Below are 18,953 nucleotides of genomic sequence, written 5' to 3'. Positions count from 1 at the left end.
CTTAACTTCATGTTGTGGTGTGGGGGCTGTGCTTTGGCAAAGTGGGTGGGGTTATATCCTTCCTGTTTGGCCCTGTCCGGGGGTGTCCTCGGATGGGGCCACAGTGTCTCCTAACCCCTCCTGTCTCAGCCTCCAGTATTTATGCTGCAGTAGTTTATGTGTCGGGGGGCTGGGGTCAGTTTGTTATATCTGGAGTACTTCTCCTGTCCTATTCGGTGTCCTGTGTGAATCTAAGTGTGCGTTCTCTAATTCTCTCCTTCTCTCTTTCTTTCTCTCTCTCGGAGGACCTGAGCCCTAGGACCATGCCCCAGGACTACCTGACATGATGACTCCTTGCTGTCCTCAGTCCACCTGGCCATGCTGCTGTTCCAGTTTCAACTGACCTGAGCCCTAGGACCATGCCCCAGGACTACCTGACATGATGACTCCTTGCTGTCCCCAGTCCACCTGGCCATGCTGCTGCTCCAGTTTCAACTTCCACCTGACTGTGCTGCTGCTCCAGTTTCAACTGTTCTGCCTTATTATTATTCGACCATGCTGGTCATTTATGAACATTTGAACATCTTGGCCATGTTCTGTTATAATCTCCACCCGGCACAGCCAGAAGAGGACTGGCCACCCCACATAGCCTGGTTCCTCTCTAGGTTTCTTCCTAGGTATTGGCCTTTCTAGGGAGTTTTTCCTAGCCACCGTGCTTCTACACCTGCATTGCTTGCTGTTTGGGGTTTTAGGCTGGGTTTCTGTACAGCACTTTGAGATATCAGCTGATGTACGAAGGGCTATATAAATAAATTTGATTTGATTTGATTTTGATTTGATGTTGTTTTGCAATTATAATATTGACAAAATTCCAGTGAAACTTTCTGCTTTTCATCGGCAGGTTTTCTTGTGATGGTCCTTAATTTATAAACACAATTTTTCTCAACACAGGTATTATATATGGAATAATCGAGATATATTGTATAAAAATACTTCTTTGCTTTTAGAATATTGGTTCCGAAATAATATCCTATTGGTGAGCCAACTGGTAAATGCAGAGGGTCTTTTACTCAGTTATAAGGAATTCTTATCACTTTACAAGGTCCCTGTAACACCTAAAGATTTTGCAATTGTTTTAGATGCCATTCCCTCAGGTGTTGCTCTGTTATTCAGGAACGTGTCAAGACCTGACCCTCAGAGCCTACCTTCTATTGACCCTGTTGACTCATCAGTAGGAAAGATTTGTTTCTCTTTTGGTCCATTCAACAACAGAGCGATACGAACCTTGTTTCAGCAGGATGTTGTACCTTATGTCATGCCTTATTGGAATGGATAATGGATAATGATAATATCTGTTGGAAAAAAGTTGGGTTGTTGCCACACACATACCTAATTGTTAACAAAATTAAGATTAAAATTATTCATAAATATTATCCTGCCAACCACTATATGAAGTAGTTGAAGGAAAACATCAACTCAAATTGCTCCTTTTGTAATGACCACCCAGAAACATTGTTGCATCTTTTTTGGCATTGTATTCATGTAAGAAAACTGTGGCAAGACATCAGTAGATTTCTAATTTAACACATTTATGAAGATTTTACACTATTGTGGAGAGATGTACTTGCTTGGATTCTTTACAAACGATAGAAATAAGCTGAAACATTTTAATGTAATTAATTTCATTATTCTTTTGGCCAAATGTCATATACACAAATGTAAATTTACAAACAAAAGAACACCTTTTCTTACCCTACAAAAAGAAATTGAACTGTATTTTAAGACAGTTAAATACTGTACTAACAAAAAAGCTGTTAGAATTGTAAGTGTATGTATGTCCCTTAAGGTCCTTGTGTAATTGTAATGTGATATTGTACCCCCTATCTCGATTGTCCATTGTATATAATCTATATATACTTGTGTTCCCTCATGTACTTTCTGTATTGATTTGTTGTTAATAAAAATAAAAAAAATAAAGAGAGGTATTTCCGTTAAATAAAATCAGACGTCATATCCGTTTCCGGGCAAACTAAAATAATTTTGTTTTATTAAATTACAAATTCGTCGGTTTACCTTCATGTTAAATGTTATATCACCGACACTCTTGTTATGGACACGATACAATTATTCGCATTCAGAAGAACATGCTGGGTTGTTCGAGGGGGGCGGATAGATACCTCGCTCGTACGCTTCAGCTCCACCGACTAGCTAATCTCTACAACATCTGAGAAACCTAGCCAGCTAGCTACACGAGAACTTGTTTCTTCGAGAAATCCACACAATGTGGAATCGATGCACGTGTATAAACGCAGTTTTTTTTTTAAATCGGACATTAAGGGGGGCGGACACGATCCATTTAGCTTACGCATGCTCATATTTGATTTAATAAAATAAACGAAACTGATTTATATAAGAAAATATAAAACAAGTTATTTTTCTATCTCAGCATCATTTAAAGACAGACTGTTTTCACTATCGAATAACTCGTTTTGAGGTGAGTTAATGTTCCATGAATTATATCATTGCTCTCTTAACGTTAGCTACCTGCACGTTTGTGTTGGGAAATAGTTTCTAGCTACTGTTATATAGCGACAGCTTGTATCTAGCTGCGGAAATATAATATACAATGCATGTCCATATACATTGCGTCTTTGTTAGATTACCTAGCTAGATAGCTAACGCATTTAGAATGTGCATGCTAGCGTAGTAACGCTGCTTTTGTTTTCTTTTTAAATCAATATGGAGGAGAGTGGCGTGTATACTAGAAGTGGAGAGCTCGTCCGAGTCGCTGCTGGTCCATGACCATGACTCTAATGCTGGCTAATAGCTAGTTAACGTTAAATAGTTAAATAAACACAGGCAGCAAGCTAGACTGCTAACTGAGAGTTTTCAAACCATCTTTGGCTAACTGATCATTATTTGCATTTGCAAATTTGCCAAATCATTTTTTAACGATCTTTGACTTTGGTATCACCTCATATTGTAAGCGGTAGCTAGCAAGCCCTCCGATTGTTTACAGATTTAAGAATGTGTGTTAATGCACCATCTCCTGCATGATTGCCACGGCACTTAAAATTGGAACTGCCAGTGGCCAACCTATCCATAGTCTCTGACTTCTATTGAGCGCTGTGCTCATTGGATGTTTGAAATTTGCGCACTGGTCTCTTGCTGCACATCCCTTTTAATTATCTACCCCCAAAAATAACAAAATACTGTAACATTAGGCATAGTAAACCTGTAATAACCAAGTTCTTACATTATTTTTTACTCACCTATGCAAAGGGCCCCTGACAGAGAACTGGAAACAAGACTGTAACTACCAATTGGAAATTGGGGAGAAAGGGATAAAACGGTACAAAGAAATGTATATATAGATATGTAGCCACTGATGATTCGCATTCTCTCCAATGCTATTTTGTTTCCTGTCTACCTTTTATTGATTCCTGACCCTCGTTGCCCTATTCTTGACTTTGACCAGGAACAACTGTTGGTCCCACGGTCTACCTGATGAGTATGAGCGAGATTACAGAACCTTCTAATGATGATGCTCCCACTCTTACTGAAGGTCTTATAACATTTTTCATATTTCATATATACAATGTCACTGTTTTGTCTGTGTGGGGTAAGGGATCACATGTTTTTGCAAAACTCAAGCTGCTATTTCTACTTACAAATATACTTCTGCAGTGTTGTGAGTTTCCCATCTACCTCTCATTTGTTTAACTGAATTACAGTATATCAATTCAGAAGGTGAGGCTATTTGTCTCACAAGATGCCATAGAACAGGGCTCTCCAACCCTGTTCCTGGAGAGCTACCACCCTGTGGGTTTTCAATATAACCCCAGTTGTAAGTAACCTGATTCAGTTTATCAACAAGCTAATTATAAGTATTAGGTGTTTGATTGAGGTTGGAGTGAAAACCTACAAGATGCTAGCTCTCTGGAAACAGGGTTGGAGAGCCTTGCCATAGAACTTAGCATTTGTAGGCTTTAAAGGGAGAATCTGCAGTTGCTACATCCATTTTTGATAAAGATGAGCAAAAAAATAAGCTGTTGTATCCTCAAAAAAAAAGTGAAATTATTTTATACAAATACAATTGCTTAGAGGTTTTGTTAAACATGTAATAGAAAATACATTTAAAAAAAGAGGTCAAATGATTAGCACCCTAGCACCCTCCTCTTGTGAGGATAACGGCACTGAGCCTTTTTCTAAAATCTGAGATTGGAGAACACATTGGGAGGCGTCTTAGACCAATCCTCCATTACGAATCTTCCCAGATCCTTGATATTCTTTGTCTGCCTTATGGACGGCCTTCTTCAAAATCAAACCACAGGTTTTCAACGGGTTCATGTCCAGAGACTGAGATGGCCATTGCGAAATGTAGCTTTTTTGTGGGGGGGAAATTAACCATTTCATTTTGGATTTTGATATGTGCTTGGGGTTATTATCACAAACAAATGTAAACGCAGTTGTCTTGAAACCACCACAAATCCAGAGGAGGCCAGACTTAGATGACAAAGTTTGACAATTTGCCCATGAGAGACTGCCTGTTCAAGTGAGCACAACAAGGTGAGTCCAAAAATGAGTTGTACGCTGCTACATAAATAATATACCAGAGAGATGTGTATACTGTAGCTAAGAAAGTAATACTAAGTGTATATTGTGTAGTAAGCTGTTAGTAGCTCACCCTAATAATTTGGTCTATTTTCCTCTCTTAATTTCACTTACTCTAATCATTGAATATTGTAAGAGCTGTCATTGTCTGCTTATATGCCCCCTTTATTTATCCTATGGTTCTGTCCTAGCTCGCTTATTAATGTCTGAATTTACGGATTGCCTCTTATCTGCTTGTCATCCCCGTATGCTATAGTTTGTACATCTCAATTGTCAGTAGAAACCACATTTGTTTAAGCAAGCTAGGCATATAAGCTATGTTTTTTTTAAAGGCAGTAAATGAGGATGAATTAACTGTTTCGCTGCCAGACAAGTCTCTGCCGATAGCCAGGTGTAGCAGCGGTAAGGTGTTGAGACTGCTGTTGGGACAGCTTTATGTAGGCCCTAACAGTTGGTGGGCGGTTTGTCACCTTTATAGTGCAATTAATGTATTGTTTAGTGATGTGTAGTGGCTTTACTGGCATGCTTCCCCAACATTTTGTTTGTCCCACCAAGATATACATGCCAAAATCGCCACTGGCCAGGAGGCTGAAGCTTGGCCGCAAGTGGATCTGTCAGCAAGACAATAACCCCAAGCACACATAAAATTCTACAAAGAAATGGTTAATTGGCCACAAAATCAACATTTTGCAATAGCCATCTGTCTCTGGATATGAACCCCATTGAAAACGTATTGTTTAAATTATCAGGGGGCCCGCCCATAAGCGCAGATGAAGGATAGCAATTTTCTGTATAGAGGAATGGTCTAAGATCCTTCCCAATGTGTTCTTCAATCTCGTCAAACATTTTAGAAAAAGGATTGGTGCCGTTATCCTTGCAAGGAGAGGGTGCAGGAAAACCTGACTCCTGTCTTTAAGAATTTTTTTTAAACAAAAATCTTTCCCTTATTTTTCATACAATATTGCTCAGGATTGTTTTGCTTATCTTTATCAAGGGTGCCAATAATTTCAGTCATGACTGAATACACATTCATTCTTGAAGAATAACTTAAGAATGCCTCATTAACTCAGTTAAGCTGTCGGACCCCATCAGAACCCAAAATATGCTTGTTTTTCTCCAATGTTTGTAAACATAGTAAATGTATAGCCTCAAAACTATCATTTTTATATATTTGGTGGTCAGTCCTTGCCTGGCCGGAAGGCACTTTATTGTTTCAACTGGGGTTAGCCCCTTTAATGGACAGTTCAGTATAAGTGCCACCATCAACAGAGTGGGCGTTTTCTGGAGCCGTGATTTGCTGCTCCTGCACCCACAGCCGCCATTAACCCTGCACCCACAGCCATCATTCCCCCTGCACCCACAGCCCCCACCCAGTCTGAGGTGATGATGACGACACCGGCTGAGAAGATACAGGAGAAGGCGGCTGAGGATGTGGTGGCCGTGGAGGAAGAGGAAGACGAATATGTGGTGGAGAAAGTTTTGAATCGAAGGGTGGTGAAAGGGAGAGTGGAGTACCTTCTTAAGTGGAAAGGCTTTTCGGAGTGAGTCTACACAATACAGATGTGATATATATATGTTTTATCCCTATGTGGAATGATTGTATTGACCAAACAAAACCCCTCTTTCACTCCAATGCCATTTTCTGGCTTAATGAACACTGCTTTTGTTTCTTCAGTGATGACAACACATGGGAGCCAGATGATAATTTGGACTGTCCCGACCTGATTGCACAGTTTCTGCAGAAACAGAAATCTGCTCATGAGTCTGTAGGCAAGAGGAAGTCTGCAGAGCCTAATGTGGAAGGAGAGGAAAGTCGACCCAAGAAGAAAAAAGACGACGTAAGTCCTAAAGACAGAAGCGTGTACACAGATGGAATCATTTAGTCTTTTTCACATTGAGTGACACTCACCCTGTGTTTTAGCCAGAGAAACTAAGGGGCTTCACTCGAGGTTTGGATCCAGAGAGGATTATTGGCGCCACTGACTCCACTGGAGAACTCATGTTCCTCATGAAATGGTTTGTATAGCCCTTACTGCCCTATTCATTTGATTTTTTAAAAAACCTTTATGCTACTAGACCTAATCATTCAGCAGTCGCATGTCAATGTACCTGTCAATTCACATAACCCTGTGTTATTTATCATGCCTATGCATCAATAAAAAAAAGTGGATCCATTGCCTTCAATCTGTGCATCCTAACCCATTTCATATCGCCACCACAATCCACTTAAGTACTCATCCAACTCGTGGTTCTCTCTACACGGCCTGTTCTTGTAGGAAAAACTCGGATGAAGCAGACCTGGTACCAGCTAAGGAAGCAAACGTGAAGTGTCCACAGGTGGTCATATCCTTCTATGAGGAGCGGCTCACGTGGCACTCTTACCCCACAGAGGAGGAGGAGAAGAAGGACGACAAGAACTAGCTGTTTTGGAGAGAGGTATCAAGCTGGTTCTGAAGACTGTAGAGGTAGTGTCAAGGGCTTATGGGGCTCTAGGCAAAGGGTCTGAGACAAGCACGACAGCACATGGACTCCCTTTTTGGTTTAATATCACCCATCAGGTTAAAATCTCTGGATATGATGACCAAAGTCAATACAGGCTATGGGTTCTCTTGAGAAATCACAACCCTGGAAGATGTATAATGCAGTGTTAAATGTTAAGATTCACTCTAGTGACCATTTGGATACTACAAGATCATTTTCACAGGGCAGTTGACTAAGAGGTCTAGGCCTTGTCCATTACTGTGTAGGCTGGTGGAAATGTTATCATTCATTGTCTTGTAAACAAGTCAACGGTGCCAATTACTTTTATGTAAATGTTTTGTAGCTTATAGTGCAAAACAATGTTAATCTTTGCTCATTTTGTGACTGTTTTAGTGTATTGAGGTAACACATTTTAGAAAACCATGTTTTTTTAAAAACTTTGCTCATTTGTCCATCTTATTCTAACATTTCATAAACAGGACTTGCTTGTCTGTTTTTGGAGAATAAACAACTTGTTACAATTGTCAGTCTCAGAGAGCCTAAGCTCCAAATTTGTGTAAATAGTTGGATACATTAAGGCCTTATGTATTTATCTTCACAAAACCTAATGATCAGATATTCTATTCCCCCCAAATGGACACATTTCTCCTCATTATTAAATCATGCAAATGATGCAGTCACAGATGAAAATAAACACTTTATTAATCAATAAAATAACAATCCCAGATTGCCAGGAAATATTTAAAAGTAAACCAAAGAAAATACATAACCAAAGCAGGGGCTGTGCAAAATGCAGACAAACTACAGAAAAGAATGACAAAAGGAGAACATATTTACTGAACAAACAAGACCATTAACAAAAGCAGCACTAAGAAGTAATAACTTAAATGGGCTTTGCATTGTGTTGCAATGCAGGTGAACGTTTGCACGTCTTAAATATCAAATGTTTTCTGAAGTGCGACAACAAACAACTTCATTTAAATTGAGACAGCAACTTTTTCCCCCCTGCGAAAGTATTAGTACTGCATGAAAAATTATTTTTACTTTGGCTCCCCTCACAGGGTAATGACGACAAGAACTATGAAAGTTATGTGGATGAAGAACATAGGACACTCATCAGTGCAGCGACTTAGTTCTTTCCCATCCTTCACTGTAGATCTGGGGTTCACAAATGTACTCATTCTCTTTAAACAGCTATTGCTGCTGCATTAATAAATGGCCTAGTCTTTTTTTGATTCGGGGTACATGCTAAAACACAATTTGACCCCAAAAAACACATAAGCTCAGGCAATAGCACTTCTAATGTTCTGATAACAGTCCAATAGCCTTTTGTTCTCAAAACCCTCACATTTAGAAGAAATGTGCTTGTGAAACAAAGGCATTCGAAAACAAGGCTCTCACTTCACATATGATCCTTGTCAGTTCACTCAGTTCGATTCAATTGGTTTACAATTCTAAATGACACGTATGACCGTAGACTATTAAAGCCGACAACTAGGTTATTCATTAACTGTCTTGTCCATTGCTTCAGGTAACTATCAAATAGAATGACAACTCTTTCAAAGGCTACCACTGCAATTACTCGACAGCCGAACGGCTCATCTGTCACCTTACAAGAAACAAACCAACCTAATATTAATGATAGTAAAGATGGGTGCATTTGATTTGTAATAAAACGGGACACTTCCACAGGGTTGCAGTTCATAAAATACTTCCTGCAAAGATGGCTATCAAAATCAATATTCCCTGGCCTGTAAAATTCCTGCAATGTGGTTACAGGCACAACCAACAGTGTGTGATGCAATAAGGGCAGGGAGTAGACCCAGCATGATGAAGCTAGACTTATAACCTAGCTTATTCTGGACAGTATGAGGATGTGTGGAAAACGAAAAGACTACCTACCAGCAGAGCTCATCCTTAAACCTGCGGCAGACGGATAGCCAGAGACACGGCACGATGCATACAGCCAAGCCTTAGGAGGACAAATTACAGAGCTATATAGATATACAGAAGCTGATACATTTGTAACGCAGCGTGTGCCTTCTTCCTCAGCGTTCCATCTCCTATACTTGTCATGCTCCACCACCGTGGCAAGCCCAAGACTACTCTCCCAGCCTCTTTTGTGTTCCAGTGTCCTAGTTCTACATCAAAGGGACTCAAAGTCAATGGCCAGTCAAAAACGGTGGTATTTGTAATAAACACATTTTGAATGAGTGCAGTGTCAGACTAGCTAGACTTTTGCTTAGAGTACAAGTGAAGTGCACAACACATTTGGTTAGTATCGGCGGTATTGTTAAGATAATGGTATCCTGGATGATGGACTTGCTTTACCCCACTGGTATTTTAACCTTTGACATCTCCTCTACATGTGCAACTTCTACTTACTCCAGAAACAGTCACTCCACCAATCACTCCAAGGCCCAAGCAAGAATCCGTTCAAAGCTGACTAACAATGGACCGGAATTTACACCCAGTTTCACGTTGACTTAATGTTACTTTTTCCTTTAACTCTGACTTCACTTGATACCACTCCCTTCACTTCATAACATGAAGTAATAACATCATGGCCTGGTGCCAAAGATCTAGAGAAATCTTTCAACCCCTTCTTTTCCTTGTTTGTTCCTTTTTTTCCACCCAAACAATGAATATTCAGTACTCAAATTAAGAACTTCTGCTTCAAAGTCGTTTCCCAGAGAAAACACAGGAACCACAAAAGAAAAGGAAAAAACCTAATGCAGGAAAAGTAGTCAACAAAGCAGTTTCTCCTCACAAGAATCTTCTCAAAGGAAAAAAGACCTCTCTTGCATCTGCAGAAATCCCTCTTAGTGATTTTAGCTAAATGAAAGAAAAGGCAACAGCTTCCTCACTTCTTTTTGTCCTTTTGTTTCTTTTCGGGCTTACGGGTCTGCTGATCTGTCATGGTGCGGGGCATGATCAGAACGCTGCCGTCAGCGCTGTACTGGAGTGAATACTCGCTGGGGGGGTAGGGCTGGCCCTCCTCATCCCGAAGCTGGGTGAACACCTCCTGGTAGAGGCTTTGCACTTTCTGCTTCATCTGGCGGATGGAGCGAATAAACTCCATCTTCTCCTTCAGCAGCCGCGCCTTGTCACGACGCAGGTCGTGCACCCCTTGCTCCAGGTTGATGATGGTATCCAGCTTGCGCTTGCGGCAGTTCTGGGCCGCCATCTTGTTCTTGCCACGTCTACGAATGTCGCGGACGAGGGCCAGTTGGGCCTCGCTCAGGTGGTGCTTGGACAGAAGCTCATTGAACTCCTCCACAGGCAGATTTATGATCTTCTCGTTTGAGAAGGGGATCTTCATGGCCCGAGCCCGTCGCTCATCGCGACTCGACTGTTTGTCCAGGAAGTCCTGTTGTGGCTTAAGCTTTGACTGCTTCTCACGGACCATTTTCTTGCCAGTGGGAATCGGTAGCTCTAGGTGTTCATCGAACGATGAAGACAGTGGTAAATTGTAGGTGTGATTGTGGTTGATGTTGTTGAGCTGAGGGAGCCCATGTAACTGGGAGGGGTCCTGGTAGCTCATGCGGCAGAGCTTGTTGAACTCGGGCTGGTAGCCCCCCACAGCACCTTCTTCTGGTTCCACGGCAGCTGACTCCGAGTCAGTGCTGTATCCCACAGCCCCTTCCTCTGAGAAGGTGGCAGAGGTGGAGGAGGAGGAAGCGGCGGAGGAGCAGGAGGTCTCAGAGCTGCTCGGTGAGACCGGGCTGTGACTGGAGTCTAGGGAGAGGCCTGAGTCCGAGTCGAGTTCATCCTCCAGCTGAGAGGCCTGGGCCTGGTTGAAGCCCTCCTCCATTGCCAGGTCCAGCAGACTGATCTCATCCAGCATAGACTCCTCCAGCATAGTGCTGAAGGGATCAGGCAACACTGGAGTACAAGTGATGTTGTTGGTGCTGTTCAGAGGCGGTGGGAGAAAGAGTCCAGTCAGGTTGGTGGCTCCGAATGTAGAGTTGACGTTGGAGGAGTTGCTGGAGGACATTCTAAGCAAGGTGGTCCTTGGGGTGCTAGTGGCATCCATCTCTGGATTGAAAAGTGTGGGAAAGTCCTGGCTGCAGCTAGGGAGGGAGGCCTGGTGAAGGCTGACATCTTGGTGAATAAGGGTGGAGGAACGAGTAAGTCCAAAGCTTCCAACTGAGCCGGACTCACTTGTGCTGCCACTGGTATTGGTACTGTTGGAAGTAGTGCTGAGGAAGGAGTTCTCTGAGGTGTTATTAACCTCCATTTCCTTCAAAAGAGAAAAAAATTGTAAGAAAAATTTAGTTTTTTTTTTACTGGAGAAACAGTTGTGATTAAAGCACACGTACAAACCTGTAGTTCCATGATAGCCATGATGTCTTGCCACTGCTGCTCCAGGTCCAACTGGGGCAACAGGGGAGTCAGTGGTAGGCCCAGAGATGTGGATGGAGCTTCTTCATTGGCCACCGCAAGCTCAGCTGTGACTACAGGGGCTGGAAACTGATAAGATGTTTACCTTTAAATGTCTCACAATTATTTTGGGATTTCCATAGACTATAATGTTAATCTAGCATTTGTAATATCATAAAACAGCATGCAAATGTCTTTACCTCAGGAGATTCTTCTCCGAAAGGGAAGGTGGCCTCCAGCAGCCTTAGGCATTCCTGCAGGGACAGTGAGGTCTGAGAGCCAAGGCCTGGAATCTGGGGGAGGAGCAGACAGCACAGAGGTCACTCCCTTTACTATCAACTACAGTGGACACACAAGATCATGAACACAATCTGTTCCCTTAGCTACCTGCTCTGGTATGCTCTCCCCGGTCTCTCCATCCACAGGCTGAGCCTCTTGAAGGTTCACTCCATTCCTCCATCTCTCCTGTGCCTCTGCTCTTTCCTCCTCCTCTGGGCTGGGCTTTTCCGCCTCACTCTCCTTCTGGCGACTGCTATAGTTGAACACTTCCCGTCCTGCGCCAAGGTCGATGTCCTGTCGCCACAGGATGTCAATCAAATCAATGTCCTGAAAAATCCATGAGGTGAAAAATATGTTAGGACTACAAAGAAAAGAGCCCCCTTGATTGAGTTGCACAACATCTTGTCTTACACAACTTAATTCAAAATAAAAAGCACAAGGAGAGAACTACAGTGCCTTGAGAAAGTATTCACACCCCTTGACTTTTTCAACATTTTTTTTTTAATAGCCTGAATTTAAATGTATTATATTTAGATGAGTCACTGGCCTATACACAATAGCCAATAATGTCAAAGTGGAATAATGTTTTTAGAAATGTTTACAAATTAATTAAAAGCTGAAGTCTTGAGTCAATAAGTATTCAACCCTTTTGTTATGGCAAGCCTAAATAAGTTCAGGAGTAAACATTTGCTTAACAAGTCACAATAAGTTGCATGGACTCACCGTGTGAAATAAGTGTTTAACATGATTTTTGAATGACTACCTCATCTCTGTACCCCACACATACAATTATCTGTAAGGTCCCTCAGTCGAGCAGTGAATTTCAAACACCGATTCAACCAGAAAGACCAGGGAGGTTTTCCAAGCCTCGCAAAGAAGGGCACCTATTGGTAGATGGGTAAAAATAAAAAAAAGCAGACATTGAATATCCCTTTGAGCATAGTGAAGTTATTAAATTACACTTTGGAGGGTGTATACCCAGTCACTACAAAAGATAACAGGCTTCCTTCCCAACTCAGTTGCCAGAGAGGAAGGAAACCGCTCAGGGATTTCACCGTGAGGCCAATGACTTTAAAACAGTTACAGAGTTTAATGTATGTGACAGGAGAAAACTGAGGATGGATCAACAACTTTGTAGTTACGCAACAATACATTAATTCTGTTTGCAATAAGGATCTAAAGTAAAACTGCAAAAAAAGTGGCAAAGAAATTAACTTGATTACAAAGCGTTGTGTTTGGGGCAAATCCAACACAACACTGAGTACCGCTCTTCATATTTTAAAGCATGGTGGTGGCTGCATCACATTATGGGTATGCTTGTCATCGGCAAGGAATGGGAGTTTTTGGGGATAAAAAGAAACAGAATAGAGCTAAGCACAGGCAAAATCCTAGAGGAAAACCTGGTTTAGTCTGCTTTCCAACAGAAAAATTAATCTTTCAGAAGGACAATAACCTAAAACACAAGGCCAAATACACACTGGAGTTGCTTACCAAGATGATATTGAATGTTCCCGAGTGGCCTAGTTAGAGTTGTGATTCAAATCAGCTTGAAAATCTATGGCAGGCCTCCCGGGTGGCTCAGTGGTTAAGGGCGCTGTACTGCAGCGCCAGCTGTGCCACCAGAGACTCTGGGTTCGCGCCCATGTTCTGTCGTAACCGGCCGCGACCGGGAGGTCTGCGGGGCGACGCACAATTGGCCTAGCGTCGTCCGGGTTAGGGAGAGTTTGGCCGGTAGGGATATCCTTGTCTCATCGCCAGCGACTCCTGTGGCGGGCCGGGCGCAGTGCACGCTAACCAAGGTTGCCAGGTGCACGGTGTTTCCTCCGACACATTGGTGCGGCTGGCTTCCGGGTTGGATGCGCGCTGTGTTAAGAAGTAGTGCGGCTTGGTTGGGTTGTGTATCGGAGGATGCATGACTTTCAACCTTCATCTCTCCCGAGCCCGTATGGGAGTTGTAGCGATGAGACAAGATAGTAGCTACTAACAATTGGATACCACGAAATTGGGGAGAAAAAGGGGTCAAATTTAATTTAAAAAAATCTATGGCAAGACTTGAAAATGGCTGTCTAGCCAACAACCAACTTGATAGAGCTTGAAGAATTATTAAAATAATAATGTGCAAATATTGTACAATCCAGGTGTCCAAAGCTCTTAGACTTACCCAGAAAGACTCACAGCTGTAATTGCTGCCATATTGACGCATGGGTACTTTTGAAAATGAGATAATGCAGTATTTAATTTTAAATAATATTTAAAAAACATTTTCACTTTTTCATTATGGGGTAGTGTGTATAGATGGGTGAGAAGAAAAAATATATATATATATATATATATAATCCATTTTTAATTCAGGCTGTATATAACACATGGAATAAGTCAAGGGGTATGAATACTTTGATGGTACTGTACTTGACTGTGGTGCAAAAATCAAGGATGCCTATACCTGTGATACTGTAGGCTTTATATGTCGATATTTTCATCCTCAAGTAACTGACCTGTCAAAATCTCACTTTTAAAAGCTCATTCAGTTAGCGCATACACAAATAATGTTGTTGACTCATCCTGTACTCTTGTGGCCAAAGCATAAATTGGAGGGGGGGGGGGACACAACCCACATCAAATGTGTGTCTCAAACAGACATGCTAGTTCCTCATAGAGGATGAGTTGACCAATCAGCAGTCCACTGGCATGAATATTTTTTCATGACCGGTATAGGCCTAGGCAACATCCTGTTGTTGGGGTATGCATGCCCACACCATTCCAACACAGAAAATCAGCTTTTTTAACAAACTTTCCTTCCAAAAGATAAGCATTTCAATCATATTATAATTAATTATAGTTCATATTTCATAGAAAATCATGGAACTTCAGATCATTTAAGCAGGGATGGGCAACTGATTGGGGTGGGGGCCATAAAAAAATCATGAGGGGCCGAAGTGGCTCACAGGTCTGCATACCCACATCCATACATACCCATACTGCATACCCACACATGCATGCATGCAGAGCTAGCCCTAGTCTTTGAGGCTTTAAGTAACATTTTGCCCCCCACCCCACCCTGAGCAAAACATGGGCTAATTGAGTGAATGGCAGTGACTGACATGTGGAAAAACTGCTGATGGACAACCAAATTTCGAAATTGCACTTTATGTATTCTACTATTCTAACTCAACCTATTAAGTTGAGACCCCAACTGAGTTATATATATATATATATATACACACATATACACACACACACGGTGGCTGCCAGTTGCCCATCCCTGATGTAAGCCCACTAATGCAACCGTAGCCACTTAATTACCATAAAAGCATGTGATTCATTTGGAGACTTAGTTAATTCTACTTTAACAATGGCTTAGTGTCACCCAAAACCACTGCCTCCAAGTGGTGGTCCTGTGACTATTAGGGGGGCAAGGATGATTCTAATGCAAGGACATTACAATAATGAAAAAAACACATTACACAATAATGGCAGAAAATTATATTTAATTAAAATGGTGATTTATCAAGGTTCACACATAAAGGAGTCTCTGATAGACAGCTAAATACAGTCATCTGAGAAGTAGGCCTATTTCTTCCTAGTAACATATCCCTCCCTGTACAATACAATAGAAGTGCCATGCCCCAGCTTGCCTTGATCTCACCTCTACTCAGGCTTTCCTACCTCTTTGGTGAGGTCATCATTGCCATCCCTGTTGCGCTGCTCCTGGCTGTCCTCAGGGGCCAAGGCTCCCAGGTTGCTGTCCTCTTCACTTGGGTTGTAGGTGGACTCAGGCGCTCCGCCACCACCCCTCATGGTCGGGGTTTCGGAGTTGTTCACGTCCTCCAGGCCGGCCCCATTGTCCAGGGTGATGCTGGGGCTGGACTGGCTGGCGGCGGACACCACAGTCTCAGGGTCACGGTGCACCAGCCACGTGCTCAGCTCTGGACTGGGCACTGACAGGCGATCCAGCTGGCGCACCTGGTTCAGCAGCCGGCGGGTGGTAAAGAACTGGTCAAGGTCCACACTCTTGGGATGGATGCCATACCCGTCCAGCGTGTTGCGGAGGTTGTGGAACTGCGTTTGGGTGTAGGCCGAGCTAGGACCTAGGATGATCTCCCGCAGTGGGGGCAGCTGATTGCTCAGGTAGGTGTCCAGGTCCACCCGCACCCCAATGAGACTCAGGAGGATGGTGAACTGAATCAGGCCCTCTGTGAAGTACTTTTTCAGGTAAAGCATTGCTTTACAAAGGAACAAAAAGTGAAGTAAAAAAGTAAAAAAATGAACGGGACAAACTAGCGTTGCGCAATAGTTAATACTGAGATAAAGACTGGGATAAACAATGAAAGTATGACAATTGCAGATATGACAGAAGAGGGACTTTCTCTTTTAGCAGTATTTTGCAGAGTTAGCTTAAAATGTGAATAGAGAGGGTTTCTGTGGTCTTGTATGTGCGCCCAATATCAGTCAAAGGGTAAACCGTGTTCTAGGTCAGGCTTTGGTCTTCCCCATCAGTAAGTCCTCCCATACCTGCACAGACGGACAGACAGACAGAGAGAGATCAAGGCCAAATGAAACCTTGATGCCTTTAAAAAAAAATGTATGACAGGATAAAGAAATGTGAATTTGTTGAGTAAACAAGCTTAGATTAAATGTTAGGTTAAATGTCCTCCAACCTAAGCTGTGTACTACAGTATGATTTCACAGTAAAAATATATATAAAAACATGACATTACATAATGTCAAAAGAATATATTACATGACATAACAGAAGCTGAATGCATCAAACATTGTTCGGACAAGATGAAATATGAGTATGGCCTCAGATGTTGAAACAAACAGGATTTTCCTCAAACGTGTACAATGAGCAATCAGCCAAACGATTTAAGATCACCAAATTCAATGATAACCAACATGAATAGCCAAATCAAACTAAACTTTAAACTCACAACCATAAACCTAGCATATGCACTACCAGTGAATGCAAAAACAAACTCATATTCCACATATTTCTATGGGAGGGAACAATAGACACACACTCCTTAGCAGCAAACCATCATGTCTCCACTTCCTAAAGCAGTAGTGTTCAAACATCTCCCTGGGGACCCCCAGCTGTTCCATGTATTTGATATATTCCAAAGAAAGAACACCTGATTCCAATTGTCAACGAATCATAAAGCCCTTGCGAGCTAGTACAGGGCTACAATCAAATTGTTAACTGGGGGTCCCTGAGGAGAGGTTTGAAAACCACTCTCTCTAGAGAACACACTACCTCAATCAACCCCAATTCAAGAAGACCAATTTGACATGCCAACCTGACAATGTACAACTGAAATGCATCACCTAGTCCAGTGCATAACAGGAATAGATGTGAAGGTGAAAGAGGGAGGGTCTCGGGTTCTCCTCCAGTAGCTACGCTTCATGACACCCATCCCTAGCAGTCTCCCTCTCATCCATTTTCTTTTCAAGATCTGCAGCTCACCGATGTGTCACTCACACATACACAATTACATTAAAATAATAGCAATAAAAACGATGCATCAGTATATCTGTCAATGTTTAAAAGTAGGCAGCCTAACAACATCGTAGCCAGCAGCATCCACCGGTATTTCTCGTCCAGAGGGAAGTGTTGATAGCGCTCATTTCCGATATCAAGCAACCTCCCTAGCAACAAGTGGCGCAGGGATGACTGGCAGGCTGGTGAACCATTCACAAACCAAGGATTCGATCATAACGTGTGATTCTCAGAAACGTTAACCAATGGGGAAAAGATGGGGGCGGGATGTTGAGGTGACAGCAACGGGGAGGAGAAATTGCTAAAATGTAACGTTAGCTCGCTAACTGTTACTATGTATTTTAAAACAATGTGTTGCATTGCCAATCTCAACTATACGTACAGAGAAGAAGCAGATAATGCATCCGCCTACTTCACGTCGCTTGTCCAAAACATTCAAGCGCAATTAGCTACAAGCTAACGTTATGCTGCTAGCCAACGTTGGCTATCTACCGAAGCTAGTTGGCTAACGTTAGCTATCTAGCTAAAAACCTATTTTATACTTACGCGTGGAGATTTTATACATCTGCCTGTATGCCCACAAGTCGGCCACCTTCTATAACCATTATCTGATTTCAGAAGAGTTATCTCATGTTTTATTAGCATTACACAATGTCATTATCCACCCTCTCCCCCCATTGAATGGCCCACCATGACTTGACAATATTTCCATAGGCTAGCTAACAGCGGCGCATCTCTGACACCAAAACACGCTTCCCACAGAGCATGCGTAGGCGCATGTTTACATCACCGCAGTGAAAATCCCCGAATTTAATCGACTGGCTTCAAAAATTAATTATTCAGTTAGTCAAAAAAAAAAAATTCATGTCATATTAAGATTCAGAAATTATGGAAATTGAATACAACAATCAGACCTATCTATAAAATTAGTCGATTTCTGTGGGCTACACGCTTCCAAATCATTTGAGAATTAGGATGAGCTGCCTATGAATTATCGAATAATTCACACAGAAAGTAAAAAAACTGGTTTCACCATTATGCCTAGGCTATTATGCATGTGTAACAACATGTTTTGTGAAACATTTTATTCCATGTTTGTTTCTTAAAATTGTATTTTCCTTTCCACTATTTTCTAACCATCCTCTTATTTTAAAGGTCCAATGCAACCGTTTTTATCTCAATATTGAATCATTTCTGGATAACAAGTACCTTGCTGTGATTATTTTTTACAATTTGATTTGAAAACAAACAAAAATAGCTTCTTTGCAAAGTACAATTTCTCAAGTAATCATTTTGCTAGGACTGTCTGGGAGTGGTCTGGGTGGGGAGGGGAAAACAGAAAACTAGCTGTTATTAGTAGAGAGGTTTGGAACAATCTTTCTCTATTGACAAATTTACTGCCTAGCGATGTCCCCAGGCAGGCCAAAACTCCATCCCAGCCGAACAGGCTGAAATTTCAGGCAGTCTTTTCAAACAGTTCTTACACTAAAAGGGAATTATTATAATTTTCACAATATTATTCCAACCTCACAGTGTGTAAAAATATATATAAAAAACAGGAAATCCCATTTTTGACTGCACTGGGTCTTTAAAGTCTGACTCGTACACTACATCACTGTGCATGATTCATGACACAATTCAATTTAAAAGGGAAAAAAAAGAAAAATTGGACTCGTACACAGACATTCTAAATAAAAAATGGTAAATGGTAAACAGAAAA

The 18,953-nt window shown here is 41.9% G+C and overlaps 2 protein-coding genes across 8 annotated transcripts; one reads left to right on the top strand and one right to left on the bottom strand.

Annotated features, from left to right (window-relative positions):
• Positions 1-2,218: 2,218 nt before the first annotated feature.
• Positions 2,219-7,607, top strand: LOC109870325 (chromobox protein homolog 1). Of its 6 annotated transcripts, none has more exons than XM_031805067.1 (7): positions 2,219-2,473; positions 3,262-3,331; positions 3,458-3,544; positions 5,957-6,134; positions 6,269-6,431; positions 6,515-6,609; positions 6,870-7,607. In XM_031805067.1, exons 3-7 carry the CDS (start codon positions 3,487-3,489, stop codon positions 7,012-7,014), a joined length of 639 nt encoding a protein of 212 aa, XP_031660927.1. In that variant the 5' UTR covers positions 2,219-2,473; positions 3,262-3,331; positions 3,458-3,486; the 3' UTR covers positions 7,015-7,607. The 6 variants fall into 6 exon arrangements, with proteins under 6 accessions (XP_031660927.1, XP_020316391.1, XP_031660928.1 ...); XM_031805068.1 differs by having other exon boundaries at positions 2,231-2,473; positions 5,863-6,134; XM_020460801.2 differs by having other exon boundaries at positions 2,234-2,473; positions 5,909-6,134; positions 6,870-7,597.
• A 146-nt stretch (positions 7,608-7,753) lies between these two features.
• Positions 7,754-17,977, bottom strand: LOC109869925 (endoplasmic reticulum membrane sensor NFE2L1-like). Of its 2 annotated transcripts, none has more exons than XM_020460237.2 (6): positions 17,780-17,977; positions 15,403-16,248; positions 11,845-12,063; positions 11,658-11,750; positions 11,401-11,547; positions 7,754-11,317 (listed from the first exon to the last, which is right to left on the bottom strand). In XM_020460237.2, exons 2-6 carry the CDS (start codon positions 15,955-15,957, stop codon positions 9,938-9,940), a joined length of 2,394 nt encoding a protein of 797 aa, XP_020315826.1. In that variant the 5' UTR covers positions 15,958-16,248; positions 17,780-17,977; the 3' UTR covers positions 7,754-9,937. The 2 variants fall into 2 exon arrangements, with proteins under 2 accessions (XP_020315826.1, XP_020315827.1); XM_020460238.2 differs by lacking the exon at positions 17,780-17,977 and adding an exon at positions 17,062-17,756.
• Positions 17,978-18,953: the final 976 nt, after the last annotated feature.

Source organism: Oncorhynchus kisutch, linkage group LG25 (genome assembly GCF_002021735.2).
Source record: "Oncorhynchus kisutch isolate 150728-3 linkage group LG25, Okis_V2, whole genome shotgun sequence".
Classification (NCBI taxonomy): domain Eukaryota; kingdom Metazoa; phylum Chordata; class Actinopteri; order Salmoniformes; family Salmonidae; genus Oncorhynchus; species Oncorhynchus kisutch.
The sequence above is the reverse complement of the archived record's forward strand: the minus strand, read 5'-3'. Positions and strand labels throughout refer to the sequence as shown.

Excerpts from the sequence above, each read along its gene's own strand:
- LOC109869925 (XM_020460237.2), bottom strand. The coding sequence starts at position 15,957 with ATGCTTTACCTGAAAAAGTACTTCACAGAGGGCCTGATTCAGTTCACC. Across the intron at positions 11,751-11,844 it reads GGGAGAGCATACCAGAGCAG|ATTCCAGGCCTTGGCTCTCA; the intron begins GTAGCTAAGGGA and ends CTCCTCCCCCAG. Across the intron at positions 11,318-11,400 it reads TGGCTATCATGGAACTACAG|GAAATGGAGGTTAATAACAC; the intron begins GTTTGTACGTGT and ends TCTCTTTTGAAG.
- LOC109870325 (XM_020460800.2), top strand. The coding sequence starts at position 3,487 with ATGAGTATGAGCGAGATTACAGAACCTTCTAATGATGATGCTCCCACT. Across the intron at positions 3,545-5,908 it reads TGCTCCCACTCTTACTGAAG|CCGCCATTAACCCTGCACCC; the intron begins GTCTTATAACAT and ends CTGCACCCACAG. Across the intron at positions 6,135-6,268 it reads AAGTGGAAAGGCTTTTCGGA|TGATGACAACACATGGGAGC; the intron begins GTGAGTCTACAC and ends TTGTTTCTTCAG.